The sequence below is a fragment of the Equus quagga genome, chromosome 5 (assembly GCF_021613505.1).
Source record: "Equus quagga isolate Etosha38 chromosome 5, UCLA_HA_Equagga_1.0, whole genome shotgun sequence".
In the NCBI taxonomy this organism is placed as follows: Eukaryota; Metazoa; Chordata; class Mammalia; order Perissodactyla; family Equidae; genus Equus; species Equus quagga.
Genome location: NC_060271.1, coordinates 52,649,031 through 52,664,648, shown reverse-complemented (window position 1 = coordinate 52,664,648; position 15,618 = coordinate 52,649,031). Strand labels below are relative to the sequence as shown.

Here is a 15,618-nt window from a genome sequence, read left to right as displayed (position 1 = left end):
AACGGATGAAGGACAGAACTGAGTAGGATATCAGAGGAGTTCGGGTGGGTCTCAGCTTGACCGAACGATGGCAATGCAAGATGGAGCAGAAACACCTCACGTTAGCACTTTGACACATTTTATTTTTTTAACACTGCTATTCATCCTTTAGTCTTTACATAAAGTATAAAAGTCCTCACATAAAGACAGATGTTATTTCCATTTTACAGATGAGTAAACTGAGACCCAGAGAAATCAAGTGACTTGTCTGAGAATTAGCTGGAATCATAGCTAGTTAATGACAAAGCAGGCACTAGAGTTCAGAACTTCCTTCGATCCTGTATTCCTTTCATTAAACTCTAAACCATTAATAGTCTTCCTATAAATTTTCCCCCTAGGAACAGAATTTATGCAAAATATCTTGGGTTAAGTTATCTCTGTGGCTGTAGAAGGCATGTATGTGTGAGATGTTTCCTCTGCCTGGAATACACCCCCTCGTCTCCTCCCTCTGGATTCCGTGTCCCACCCCACATCACCCAGCTAACTCGGACGTGCCTCGGCACGGCTGTCCCTTTCTCGGAGAACCCTTCCCTAACACCAGCCTGGCCCCAGCTCCTCAGACGAGTGCAGGGCCTTCCTCCAGTATACACTCTGTTAAGACTCTGTTCTCCAAGGCACGCCTGTCGATGAGGACTTGTGTGTCTGACATGAGAGTGCATTTCCACCCAGCACCCAGGAGTGCCCACTCCCCGCTGGGAGGAATGGAAATTTCTGGCATGAGTGCTTTCTTGTGCACTAATGAACACACACAAAGGTATGTGTCCCAGGAGGATGTGTCACCTTTATTTCTGCAACTAAAAAGGACAATGAGGTGGGGGAGAAAACAGAGGAAGAAAGAGTAACTAAAATGAACTTCCTTTCGATCTTGATGAGAAAAACAAAACAAAACAAAGGGAAGTGAGCAGAGAAGAGGGTTCCTGAGGTAAACACAGGAATGAGAGTGCCATCCAGGGATGAAGGGATCCACAGCAGATAAATAGGGGAAATGGGGAGAAATGGAATTTAAGAGTGAATGTAAAGAAAAATGGAAATGAGACGAAGGAAACAAGGGAAAGGCTGAAGGAAAGTCAGCAACACGCTGCCCTTTGAAAAGGTGCAGGCGAGGTGGGCCTTCCAGCCGAGGCTGGGCAGCTGCAGGGAGCAGCTCGGCAGGGCCCCCCAGCGACAGAGTGGGGTCAGCAATGGGCAGGAGCCAGGCAATCTCACCAAGTTCTCACCAGGCCTGCCCAGGGCAAAGTCCCTGGTGGAAGGGAGCGCCTCAAGAGGCTGGCTCAGGTCCCAACATTGCCGAGACCGTGCGAGAGAGGTCACAGTGCAGCAGACGAAGCTGCACTCTCAAGGGCACGGACGGGGGTGGACAGGGTGGGCGGGAGACAGGGCTTCCTGCAGATGCGGCTTCCCTCTGTCCGCTAACCCAACAGAGCCACGACAGGACAGCACATTGGCGACTGGGGTAGTGTGGTTCCTGGGCTGTCCCCTATCCCTGGCTGATGGCTGACCTTTTTTTCTTTTCTTTTCTTCTCACATCCTCCCTCCCTCTCACTAAGTTGAGCAGTTGGTTTCTTGTTTATTCAAGGAGAACAGTGTAACAAAGACAGCTTGGGGACAGTTAGTTCTCCTTCCCTTTAGCATCAAGTCATAAACATGAGCAAAGATTTGGAAATGTTCTAGAAGACAGAAGAGATAAAGGATTTTTATCTCAGGTCACAACAAGCTCTCATCTTTGAAAGAAGGACTGGAACACAGGTCCAATGGATAAAATGCACACAAGTACATCAGAACCACGGCATGTGAGGCAAGACAGCCCTAAGGCTCCTGCCATGCAAGCATGAAGGCGCCCTCGCTTTCGGAAAGGGGGAGCTGACCGACAGCGGCGTGGAGGCAAACTGACCGGAATGCGCAAGGTCCAGGGAGAGGGAGAGGTACCTTTTTGCACTGAACACACTGCAAGGCATACTGTTTCTCGTAGCAGGGCACACAGAAATTCTGGCCATCCTTCGGGATGAAGCTCTTGGTTCCGATGGGCTGTTGGCAGCGATGGCAGATGAAGCAGGTCTCATGCCAGCTGCTGCCCTTGTACTCCATCTTGCGGGTGCCTGCCGCGGGAGTCAAGAAGGAAAGCAGAGTCATCAAAAGGACTGGCTTGGAGGCTGAGCAGTCTGCGCTGAGAACCTGCCACCGTCTGGTTTTATGACGGTGGCGAGTCCTTTAGCTCTGGAAGGCTCACCTCTAAATGGGAATCACTTCTGTTGGACGGCCAGGACTTTGTCTTTTGGTTCATTGCTAGACACCCAACTCTTGGAACAATATCTGTACATACTCAGGATTTATTTGTTGAACAGAGTGGTTATGAACATTAAATGAAAACAAGTATTTGTCTCTCTCAGCACTGCAAAATATAAAGAGAAGTGTGGCGGAGCTCAGACTAGTCCTTAGTGAGTGTGGACTCTGGAGCAGAGGGGCCTGTTAACAAACAGCCCTCTGCTTCTCAAGAGGAGGGGATGGTTGGGTGTAGACGAACCTGGAGTCTCGAGCCTGATTCTGGGAGGAGCCTCCGCATCACTCACTTCATTCAAGTGCTGTGTCACCAAGCCGTGGCATACGCTATCATTAAATCCACGCGTATTACCTGTGCAGCCCACTTAGTAACTTTCGGTCCTGTAACAGCCCATTTTCTTCTGAACAACTATTATCATTGGATATGGCTACATTATTTCCTCCAGTAGGTGAAGTCCCGGAGGAGTGAACGCTTTCTGGTTCACGCCCACCCCAACCCCGCCCAGCCTGACTCACAGGGAACGCTCGGGGTTTGTTGATTAATGTCTTTCTCATACTTTATACGCACAAAAAAGGTGTGTGTGTTTATAGAAATAGATGCTTCCAGACAGATATGTATGCAAGCACCCTTTGTATGAAGCAGAAGCGAAGGATTTGGGGGAAAGGAGCATAATGGATGAAGAAATTGCAAAGTGTTCCAAATACGCGGGCTAGCTCAGGCGCCAGCACACTAGACACGGCCCACGGGCACATCGGGACTGCAGCCTGTTTACAACAGCAGTGTCATTGAAACCCTGCCAGCCCATTCACTCCCTTCTGTTGTCCACACTGCTTTCATGCTACAAGGGCAGAGTTGAGCAGTTGCGACAGAGACTGGATGGCCTGCATGGCCCAAAGCATTGATTTGGTTCTATATGGAAAAATTTTGCGAGCCCCTGGTCTCACTGAAAGGATGCGGACTGTAGAATGATGGGCACGTAAGTGAGATTTCAACCCCGGTTCAGGAAACGAGGGGGGACTCGGCCGAAAGCAGGCCGGCCGGCTTTGGAACCAGGGGGCAGCACAATGCAGGTGTCTATAAACTAGTCTTTAGCTCTAAGTCCAAAAATAATAGGGTTGAAACAACAAGGCTAATGGTTGTATTTTAGCTGGTTATGAGGTTGGTGAGATGGCCTTGTCTCAAGTAGTTAGGATATTCGCTGAAAATCATTATGTGGTTATTTTATTACATGTCATTTGGGGTCACTTTCTCAGCTTCCTGTACTTGCAAGACCAGACATTTGAGTACTCCCTCCCATAAAGCATATAAAATACTCAAGGAATTCATGGGGTAAAGGTGTGTGGCACACAGTGATCTTAAAAGCTGTGGAATTCAATCATGGGTTGATGAACCCTGAAATAAGGAAAATTATATTCAGCAGTTGAATTTCAGGTCAAAATGATGGAAGGATTTTGATGTAAATCCTAGAATGAGTTTCTTTGGTCTGCAGAGTTTTCCCCCATGAATACCTTTGTCACTTGCTCCTTTAATCTCTGCCCTTTCCTCTGATCAAGCAGCCCCCTAAACCCAAGGATTTTGTCAATGAAAATAGGGCAATTAAGATTCTCGCTAAGGACCGCAAGCAAGACCATGAGTGCATTCTTGGCATGCTCTGGAACAGTGTTACACCAACACCAGGGCTCAGGCAACGCCTGTCCCTAGGAGGGAATCCACTGGACACTTCCAGCCCAAGGCAGGTGGAGGCACACATCCGGGAGGCCACAGACACAGACCTGTGCAAAATGTGGCCAGCAGGTGGCAGCAGCATTCCTTCTTCTAACAATCTGCAGATGAGAGCAATTCTCCAGCAGATAAGTCCAGTGGAGGAAGGTGTCTTTTTCTGATTCAAATAAGCAAGAGAGGAACCAGAAACTTGGTGACTGGTTAGCGATGACGTGAGCCTGCTCAGAGGCTGTAGTGCAGCTGCAGAAACCTCTGCAAACAGGGGCTCAGCACTGGGTGGATGCGAACCGGTGGACCCTAGCACTGTGGTTTGTGCCGACGGAAGCCTAGTTTCCCGACCACGTCAAGAAATGGACTTTTGTGGGGTGTGGGCCCAGTGGGCGAGCTTTTCTTGAGCACATGCCTCTTGTCCTATGTATCTAAGTTCCCAGCCAAAGCTACGCTGATGCTCTGTACTGCTGGTCATCTTGATTTGGGTCTAGCACTTTTAAAAATCAAACCAAAGCAGAGAAGCACGTGCGACCATCTAGTGCTTCTTTTTGCTTCTGGTTTTTGCACACAGCAGCCTTTTTCCAGACACCTTGCCTCTGGTGCCCAGTCCATTTCCTCAACCGGAAGTGACCTTTTCGACATCTCCATCCATTGAACTCCAGCTCCTCATCCTTCAAGACTGTTCAAACATGACATCCCTGAGGCTCCCTTTCCTGGCACGTGCCTCCACCCTGGCAGGCACCAGCCAGTCTTCTCCAGCGTCTCTATCTAAAGATCCCTGACGTCAGTGAGAAGCACAGCCCTTCGATGTGGAGGCGGGAGTGCTGATGCTCTTACACTTTCCTGCCGTGGGGCTGAGCTGCGTTCTCGTTACCAGTGCCTGAGCTGGGCATTCTCCTCTCACACCTGCACGCTGCACCAGCACAAAATGAACAATAAGCTCCCTTCTTAAAGACCTCAGCGGGTCCCACGGGTTCCACAGCCACGCAGCAGATGCGAAGCCCACGTGTGCACCTTCCACCACTTCCCAGAGCTCCAGTCATGACCCGCCTTGTCCGGGGCCTCCTCCTTTGGGTCCCCACCTCCACACCCCAGGAGGAATCCTATCGTGACCTGGTCCTCCAGGTAGGGTAATCAAGGGGAGGGAGAAGTGGAGAAGCCAAGGCCAGCAGAATTAACAGGCGGTCCTGGCTCATGATGGTTCGACTTACAATGATGAGAAAGTGACAGACATTCAATAGAAACCATACTTTGAATTTTGAATTTTGCTCTTTTCCCAGGCTAGCGGTATGCAGTTGATGCTCTCTTGTGATGCTGGGCCGGTACAGCCCCCACAGCTCCCAGTCACCACCGGATCCCGAGGGTCAACAACCGATACACTTACAACCATTGTGTACCCATGTGACCTTTCTGTCTTTCACTTTCAGTATAGTATTCAATAAACTACATGAGATACTCGACACTTTAGTATAAAATAGACTTGGTGTTAGATGATTTTGCCAAAGTATAAGCTTTGTGAGTGTTCTGAGCACGTTTAAGGTAGGCCAGGCTGAGCTGTGATGTTCAGTAGGTGAGGTGCATTCAATGCATTTTCGACTTGTGATATTTTTAACATATAATGGGTTTATCAGGATGTAATGCCATCAGAAGTTGAGGAAGATCTGCTCTTGCAAAAGGGCAGAGCACTGCTGAGGAAGAGCAAACGAACAGAACCAGGAGGTGACCCCCGGAGGATGCAGACAGCAGGGCCAGGGAGACCCGCGGCCGCAGGAGAACTCTGGGGAGGGTGTGGAGGGGACGGAGGCGACGGAGCATCCTCGGGGCAGCCACAGCCCTGGGAGCAGCGAAATGCAGATGGGAAAGAGGATTTGAAGAAGTCTGCTATGAGTAATGAGTGGAAGCTTCCTTGGGCTCTGGTCATGAAAACCTAGTAAAGATTTCATTTGTCTTTCAATTAATTTTGTGGTTCTTACTGTTCCAGGACAGCTGTGTCTCTATATGTGACTCCCTGTGGGACAGGACCCAGGTTGGCCCGGCTTCTGTGGGTTGTAGCCTTCGATCCCCACCGTGGCACATGTGGCCCTCAGTTCCAGCACCTGCAGCGCTAACAGAATCTGGTCAGAGGCCTCCCTGCCCTCAGTGCCCCATCTGAAGCTGCCACAGTGCCTCCAGCTCTGTCCTCGCTCACACAATCCCAGCAGCGCCGGGTGACGTCCCGGTGACATCCTTGTAATAGGGTGTCGCAGTTATTTTTAAGATATACTAACCGGAGAAATGTGGTAGCAATAAGAGACCATCTCACTGAAGCCTAATTATCCCCTTGCCTTTGTAAAAATGGTTATTTTTTATCCAGTATATCTTCCTAAAGTAACACCTCCCGCACTTCAGTCTCTCGCTCAAAACTCTTCCCTATCTCTTCATGGTCAAAACCAAAGCAAACCAAAAATAAAACACAACTCTGGAGCTTGGCAATCAGTCTTCCACCAGAGTCAAGAGTCTGACTCTCGGTCCTCTCTGTAGCCTTGATCCTGTCCACACATCCGTGGGAATCCGGCCACTGTGTGAAAGACGGCCACGCAGCAGCCACCCCTGGTTTTCATAAATTAACATTCGATCTATTGACATAAACTCAAAACTCTCAGCCTAAGTTCCTCTTACACGTCTTATTGCTGCATTCACGAGTACAGTGAATTTTAAAAACCACTTCCAAGGGGCCTTTGCGTTTGGCTCTGTTTATGAATGTAGTGAACCAAACGCCCTGAAAACCGTAATAGATTTGATATTCCTTTTAAGTACCTCGACTAACTAGCCAGACCTCAAGTTCTCAGGAATTGTCGTTGAAATGAATTAAACTTATAAATATGTCTAATCGTAAGATATCTTAAATGTCAAAACAGTTTATAAATTAAGAAAATTTCAATTTAAAATCAGAAGCCTAAATCACTTATTCAACAGCACGCTTTCAGTCAGACTCACAAGATTAATTTACCTTTTAGACGCAATTTTTTTGAAACTTCACACAAACTTTATCCGGTGATTTCGCACAATAGTGCTACTATGGGTGAGCTTCTCTTAACACGCCTGCCGTAACCCGAAGCCTTCCCAGGGTTCAAGGTGCTTCCCGAGTAACGAAGCCACCTCCCCAGCAGTCTGCTGTGCCCGCCCAGCTGTCTCGAGCTGTTCATAGCTAGAAGGCCAGGCCTGGCCACTGCCCCTCCCACCGACCTGACCCTGATGTGACAGTCACCCTGTCAGCGCCCTCCTGAGGGAGCCTCAGAGCCCACACGCCCTCATGTCCAGACACGGTCCCCCAAGTCCTTGTTTGCTCATGGCAGTCAGGGGTCCCCAACCAGTTTGCTGTTCCACCTGACTGGATTCCATGGTCTGGTTACTGCTCTGTCCTAGTCTGTGAGCACCACATTCCCACAGACAATCAGCGGGCAGAACTCTCTCCTGGTTTTATGTCGCTCACTGGTCAAGATGCCAGATTAAAAGTCTCCAACGGGACAGATACTAAAAAATGACCTGAAACTCAGATTTAACTGGGAGTCTGACTTTTTTTTTAATTGGCACCTGAGCTAACAACTGTTGCCAATCTTCTCTTTTTTTTTTCCTGTTTTTTCTCCCCAAGTCCCCCCAGTACATAGTTGTACATTTCAGTTGTGGGTCCTTCTAGTTGTGGCATGTGGGACACTGCCTCAGCATGGTTTGATGAGCAGTGCCATGTCTGCGCCCAGGATCCGAACCAGTGAAACCCTGGGCTGCGGCAGCTGAGCGCAAACTTAACCTCTCGGCCAAGGGGCCAGCCCTAGAGTCTGACATTTTTATTCACTAAATCTGGCAAGGCTCCCTCCTGTCGCTCTTCACTGGTCGTGCAGAGCACGTCACTGACGGTGTATGATGAATGAGCCAGCCACAGCTGATCTCTTCACCTTTCTCCTAGTCATCTAGGGTCCAAATCTTAGGCTCTTCTCAGGGTGGTTACTGTCCCTGTCCTCATTTCTGCATGTGTTTAACACGGTTTATTTTTCTAATTCTGTATTTTAAAATTCTATATATTTCTGTTCACTCTGGTTTATAAAATAAAAGATTTCTTTGTCCCACAAACAAAAGAAGCCAACTAACCTCCCCCGAAAAACAAGGGACACGGTTCCATCATCCCCCATCCACAGATAAGTCACCTACCACCCTCCTTGGCATCCGACCCACCTGTGGTCAAGTCTGCGTCTGTCTACAATGTGAAGTCCTCGAGGGCAGAGGAGCAAGTACTCGGCTCGCTCCTCTGTGAGCACCCAGCTCCTCACCCAGCGCCTGGCGCACAGGAGGGCACAACGCACATTCGCTAAAAGGCCCAAAGGAGCACAACCTCAGCAAGTAGGAGGGAAGAGAAGAGCAGCCGCTTCGCAGGATCCCGAGGGAGAAGGGAGCGCTCCTCACCTGGCATGATGGTCTTCCTGCATTCCTGGCACTTGGACGAGTACTCGTGGGAGTAGCAGTCCGTGCAGAGCAGCTGGTCCTCCTTGGCAGCAAAGGGCTTGTCCACCAGCGAGCTCTTGCACCGCGAGCAGTGGAAACAGGCCTCGTGCCAGTGTCGGTCCTTGTAGGACAAGTCCTGCAGACCAGACCACACGAGACAGTCAGAGAGGGCAGGAGGGGCGGGAGGCGCTCTGCCCCACAGTGGAGCGAGGGGGCATGCTGCAAAGTGCGGCGCCATCAGGGAGTGAAGGGGCCAGGCCTGTGGGCCTGCCCGCACCACGGTCACCTAGCGCTGAGAGGAGGAAGATTAGGCTCTTCTCCTCCTGCTGCCTTCTGGAACAATGATTTAGACAGGTGGGTGTGTGCGAGAGAAAGAGGTGCTTTTGAAAAACAAATGGATTCCCCTTAGATATTGCCTGCAACAAAGAGAAACAGAAAACAGGAGACTCATCAATGCTTCTCACTTGTCAACCACTGACAGAGAAGCAGACGGCCGGAGTCCCTTGGCCATGAGGAAGCTTGGCAAAGCCATCCATGACAGAGGGATGACGGAGATCACTGGAGGGAGAGAAGCTGGGTGTAGGGAAGTTCTCAGAAGGCACCCAAGGACAGAGCCCTGGTATAACCTGGCGGAAAACGGGGCAGCAGGGACTTCTCGTGCAGGTGCCACCAGCCGAGTGTCAAAGTGGATGGCAGTGAAGGTCAGAGGGAATACCAGGCAGAGAGAGCATGAGCACGGACGACCGCGAGAGGGGTGCTTGGTGGAGCTGTGTGTGGGGTTCGAGCGACAGGCAGGGCACGAGGTGGGACAGGCCACGCCCAGGCTGGACAGGAGGGCCCTTTTAGGTCTGCGTGGAGTTTAAGTTTATCCGGAAGGCAGTCGGGAGCAGCTGAACTATTTAAACAGGAGAGACTGACATGCTCAGACTGCGCATCAGGACAGGGCGAGGACATGGGGGCGGGGGTGGGAGATGCGCAGATGGCCTGCAGAGCGGGGGGCGGCTGAGGCCACCGCCGCCGAGAGGCAGCAGATGGGCGAGCCAGTGAGAAGGCAGAACCCACGCTTGCTGGCAAAGAGTGAGAAAGAGAAACGAACCCACAGAGAAAATTGTGTCGCCTCGGTGCCACCCTTGATCTTGCTGAGGAATAACAAGAAAGCTTCTCTTACTTGTCTTTTCTAAATGGCGTACGGCACTTTGAAAGTGCTGATACAAAACCAAAATAACTCTTTATATCCAGCTTTATCTTAGATGGGATTATTTTTCTATTGCTCTTTGCATTCCCAGCTCTCACCTGAAACCATCATCCATTTATCAGTGAGGCAGAAACAGAATTTTAGGCCACCACGCGGTTTCCTGGGAGCCTTCCAGATCTTAGGTCTGAACACCGGGCTGCTCACTTGGACGGCTGTCAGCACCATCCTTCCCAGGACATCCCTGTTACCGACGCCGAGGTCGAAGCTGGAGCCACGCCCAGCGTAGGATGTACAAACACGCATCTTGGACTTCATCAGAAAGTCCCAAAACACCAACTGAACACAGCACCCACACTGGAACAAATGGTCCTCCTTCGCTGAAATACCATGTGTGTATGCATGTGTGTGTGTGTGTCTTCCCAGAACCTTGAACCAAGCTGAAGTTATTGGATTTGATGGTCTCTTTGCACATTTAGTTCAGGGAATTTTAAAAAATGTCAATGTTGAATTACTTTGAAGACAGTTGGGCATCTGTGAAGGCATGTGCCTCGTGCTGCTCCCTCTCACGCTGTTCCTGTTGGAAGCTTGCTTTTTAGGACATCTGGGAGGAGAATTATGGCCAATGCAAGAGAATCAGGAATGGCGGTGAGGGGAGGGTAGGATTTCCTCCATGCAGGACTCACGCGGCTCATTTCTGTATGGCTGACTCCTCCCCGAGCCCCAGCTGGGCATTGCCTCCCCGGGGCCAGAGCGGCAGCTCACTGACACACCGTCCCCTCCTTCCTCCGTGACGCCAAACTGAGGAGCGTGCACTGGGGGCAGAGAACTATCCTGTCTCTTGCATTTTTAGCCTCAAGTATTTTCAGAAATTTTAGGGAAAAAATCATCTGTGCTTTACTGGTTATTTTGACAAATGCTCTAAAAGTACAAACTGCTCTAATTTGAGTTAATGACCATCCTCATATGCAAACTCATTATAGACTGCCAAGCCTGTATTCTCCAGATATCCCTTCTTCAAAAAGAAGTCATTATTTTTCTCCTTCTGGGATACTAGTGATGATAAATATGACCATGTTATGAGTTCAAGGCATTGCGCAGCCCTGCAAGGTAAATATTATTACTGAAGCTCAGAGAAGTTCAGTAACTTGCCCACAGTCACACAGGCAAGCTGGCACGTAGCTGAGTCAGGGTTCAAGCTCATGTCCTTCTAAGTCTGCTTCCACTGAACCACACCAGGTAAAATCCTGGTAGAGTCTGTGTTACTCTTGGCTTTCAAAAACCATACCCTTGATGAGATCTGTGTACATCCACTGAAAAACATTCAGAAACGATACCATATTTTGTACTCAAATAAATGCAATTCAGCACTGCCTTTGTCTAGATTGAATACAGTCAAACAGACCATTTAAAGCCCTGCCCAATAAGAACAGTAATCAGCCTCATTTAAGAAGAGGTGGAGTTTTTGATCATGCTATCACTGTTTTAACACCTATTGGGGAATAAATGCATTTAAAAAAATTTTGTATGGAAAAAAATATGGCAGTCCTCAAAAAATTAAAAATAGGATTACCATATGATGCAGAAATTCCACTTTTGGGTATATGCCAAAAAGATTTGAAAGCAGGAACTCAAACAGATATTTGCACATCCCTGTTCATGGCAGCACTGTTCACAGTAGCCAAGAGGTGGAAGCAACCCAAGTGCCCTTCAACAGATTAATGGACAATCAAAATGTGCTCTATTGGGGCCGGCCTGGCAGCACAGCGGTTAAGTGTGCACATTCTGCTTTGGCAGCCTGGGGTTTGCTGGTTAGGATTCCGGGTGCAGACACGGTATCACTTGGCAAGCTGTGTATGGCAGGCGTCCCACATATAAAGTGGAGAAAGATGGGCACCGATGTTAGCTCAGGGCCAGTCTTCCTCAGCAAAAAGAGGAGGATTGGCAGCAGGTGTTAGCTCAGGGCTAATCTTCCTCAAAAAAGAAAAAAATGTGGTCTATCCATACAAGGAATATTATTCAGCCTCAAAAGAGGAAGGAAATTCCGACAAAGGCTACAACATGGAAGAAGCTTGAGGACATTACTCTAAGTGAAGTAAGTCACTCACAAAAAGACAAATAGTGTATGATTCCACTTACATGAGGCCCTAGAGTCATGGAATCCAGAGACAGAAGGTAGAATGATGGGTGCTAGGGGCTGGGGGATGAGGGGGGGCTTATTTTAAGGAGTACAGAATTTTAGTTTGGGAAGATGAAAGAGTTCTGGAGATTGGTTGCACAACAATGCAAACGTCCTTAGCACTATGGTTAAGACAGTACGTTTTATGTTATGTGTATTTAACCCCAATTTAAAAATTTAGAAAGCAAGTCTTGATGACTATGTAAAAGATGAAAACACCTGCCCAGAAGGCGGCTGGGTCCCCTCTGTACTGACCAGTCACTTCATCGTGGACTGCTGCTGTGGGAGAGCCACAAAGTGTCCTGGGCGGTCTGAGTCAGCGCCGGGCTGAGACGGGGCCCCCGCCCAAGGGGCAGGGCCCAGGGGAGAGGGAGAGATGCCGACCTGCCTCGAGGAGAAGGGCCAGGTGCCCGCTGGCCACGCTGCCCAGAGTCGGCATCCCACAGACAGGGGCTACAGGCTGTCAGTGAAAAGAGCAGGACGGGAAGTACAAGTTCAAGGTCTTTTGCCTTTTGAGGGTGACCTGCAAAAACCTGCGGGAGACCCCCACGGAGGACATCGTGAGAGGGGAACCTCTGGGCGGTGCCTCGGCCTCCACCCCTGGGCGAGTCCCAGGACGAAGACAGGACAGCAGAGCGGTTACCGTGACCGGACAGCCATGCAGAAGCTCATTTTAAAATGTTCACGTGGGCTGGCCCCGTGGCCGAGCGGTTAAGTTCGCGCGCTCCGCTGCAGGCGGCCCAGTGTTTCGTTGGTTCGAATCCTGGGCGTGGGCATGGCACTGCTCATCAAACCATGCTGAGGCAGCGTCCCACATGCCACAACTAGAAGGACCCACAACGACGAATATACAAGTATGTACTGAGGGGCTTTGGGGAGAAAAAGGAAAAAATAAAAATCTTTGGAAAAAAATAAATAAAAATAAAATGTTCACGTGGATCAAAAGCACCACAGAAATCCACTTTTCCTACAGCTAACGTTTTTGACATGAAAACAATAGCTACAGTTTAAGGCTGATTTGTTGACAGACATTTGACACTACAGAGTGCCCCTTTAAATCTGGGTGCTATCGACATGTCCTTACGAGACCCAAGCACCAAAGCAAGACATCTAGACCTCCCAAAAGCCAGCTCCTCACGTCCACCCTTGCCACGCTGCCCTCCTGTGGTCACTACCGGTTCCCCGCTATCCCGTCTCCCAGGAAGCTGCTGCCTTCCTCGGAGTGACCTGAGCTACGGCACCGCATGGAGCGGGTGCAGCCATTTCACCGGGGCTTCGACCCGAAAAGCCGCCCACCCCCTCAGGCTGGGGTGGAGCAAATGCCTGCATATGCTGCTAGTCCCACCTCCAGCCAGGAGAGCTGACATGAGGTCCCTTCCACGTGACACCCAGGGCTGAGTCATCTCTGCATTCCCTCCCTGGGCCATCGTCACTCACCTGCACAATTCCCCTCGCTCAGTCTACCTCTCTCTTGCATGTGCATGCACACACACATATTTCAGCATGAACATGCAACAGTTCCTGAATTGTTTATTCAACGATGTTTGATAATTCTCAAACCTTCTGACAAAATATTGTCCCTAAAGATAAATATCAGCCTATCATCACGCTCTTAAATTTCATGGTGTGCAATAAATAAAAATAGTCTTCAAACAAGCTAGCGTCACCGCGGGGGTGGGTTCTCAGTGGGACTGTAATTGGCCCAGCGCCGTTCTTGCCGCAGACAGCAGTGATCTGCCCGGGCTGACGACATCTGAGTGGCTGCTGCAGGCAGGCAGGGCGGAAGGCCTGGTCACTTGCTGCACATGTGCTGCACCACGGGGCCCCCCGGGGATCACGGACACCTGTCTAAACACCTGACGTGTTCATCCTAGTGGGTAAACTCAAGGGTTCTCCATTCAAGTCTGTTTTCTGCCATATGCCGGCCACGTGACTGTGGACAAGTCACAACCTCTCAGCCTCTGATTTCTCACCTGCAGAATAAGAATAATAGTGCCTACCGCTGGCTGCGAGCGCCGTGTGAATTAAGGAGTTGCTGCATACAAAGCATTGCCACGTGTAAGAGGTCTACGTGAAAGCACACAGAACTGGTCTATGGCAATTGCTCAGCGACTGAGTGTGAGCTTCCATTCAGATCACAGCCAAGGAGGAAAGCAGCCGCCTGAAGCGTGACTTGCTGAATTACACGTCCTCACGAAGACTAACATTGATGCGACTTTCCCTCACCTTTCCCTCACCTTACGGCTCACATGCTAATCACTCTACCACTCTACTTTCGGGGAGTGCTTTAGAGTTCCTCAGCCTTTTTAAATCTAAAGTTCTTTTTCTTAATCACCCCCTTACCAATTTTGAGCCATACAATAACCCTATGAAATAAGGTTTTATTCTTATTTTATAGGTGAGTAAAATTAACAAAACGATGCTAAAAAGCTGTGAATGACGTTTTCTGCAACATTCCCATTGTCTTTCTGCCTTCAGTGATGCGACAGAATTCAGATGCACATTTGGCTCGTATCCCTTCCCTGGCCCGGCAGCATCTTTACAAGCTGGCCCCAACGTGCTGGCCCAGCCTCATCATCGGCTCCAGTGCCCTCTTTCACACCTCCATGCCCTTGTCCGTGCTGTCGCTTGCCTTGGACGGCCCATCCCCTCCTCTCCAACAGGCAAAGCCCCCTCAGCTGTTGGCACGGCTCAAATATCACCTGCCCTGTGGGGCTTCCCGGCCCTAAGTGATGCTGGCTGACGGAAGTCGTGCGCCACCCCAACCCCTCAGCACTGTAAGGAGCCTGTGTCACACATCTCTTTCAAAATCATATATGGGAACGCTTATCTAACCGATCACGCTATCGGGTTTCCCTGTCATTCTCTTTCTCGAGCTCTCAGTTTGTGGTCTCCTTAGAAGTCTGATTAAGTTAACAAATTCATGTCACAGCTTCCTCCTGGACTCACTTCTTAAGAAAGCCCACAACAAGGAGGAAACGAGAAAAGACTTTATGGCAAGAGGAAGGTAACAGAATACTGGCAGCTTCGCTTTTTTAGGGCACACTGAGGCTTTTGGCCAAGACGACATTTTCCTGTGAGTCCTGAGTCCTCCTGACCCTGAGGCAGGATTTTAGAAACATGATTCCCCGGGGCTGGGAGGGACACTGGAAAACGCCGCGGGAAGGCCAAGAAGCCGTATTATAATCGACCAGACCCGTGTGCCTGGCCCGCAGCTTGACATCGTGCTCTGGGTGTTTACCTGTCAGGACTTGGTGCCCAGCGGCCCTTTTCATCCCTAGTGTTCACGGCTACAAACAGATGCTTAGTTTTGGTTCTCTGCACCGAGCTAGTCTCGTCTAGTCCTGAGCACGCTACGTGGGCCCCAAAAGTGAGTGTGGCAGAGGTACCAGACGGAAGCTGGAGAGAAGACGTGAGGAAGTATAGATTCGCTGACAGACTCTCAAGAACTTTCAAATGTCCTAGAAATATCCTGGTTTTCAAGTCCTCTGGAGAGAGCGTGACTAAAAAAAAAAAAAAAAAAAAAAGGAGAAAGAAAAAATCTTTTATACATCCCAGAAAAAAATCCAAGGCTAATCTTGTGCTCACAGAAATGTCATAAATTGCAGTAAAATGTTGATAAACAATGTAAGATTAGGCCCAAACACTTCCTTTCCGATTTTCTATTTTTCCATTTCAGAAACATTCCTAATACGGGGGTACTTTGGCTTGGCTCCGAACCTGAGACTTCCCCTAAGCCCT

At 49.6% G+C, this 15,618-nt stretch overlaps 1 protein-coding gene across 6 annotated transcripts in view; it reads right to left on the bottom strand.

Moving 5' to 3' along the window:
• Nucleotides 1-15,618, bottom strand: part of FHL2 (four and a half LIM domains 2) — a 69,000-nt gene that overhangs the window by 5,754 nt on the left and 47,628 nt on the right. For 4 of the 6 annotated variants that reach the window (XM_046663439.1, XM_046663436.1, XM_046663437.1 and 1 more), the window contains exons 3-4: nt 8,468-8,642; nt 1,966-2,135 (exon numbers count right to left, since the gene is read on the bottom strand). In XM_046663439.1, coding sequence (XP_046519395.1) covers nt 1,966-2,135; nt 8,468-8,642 — 345 coding nt within the window. Of the gene's footprint in view, nt 1-1,965; nt 2,136-4,089; nt 4,197-8,467; nt 8,643-15,618 lie in introns of all 6 variants that reach the window. The other 2 variants (XR_006888860.1, XR_006888859.1) reach the window with 1 other exon arrangement.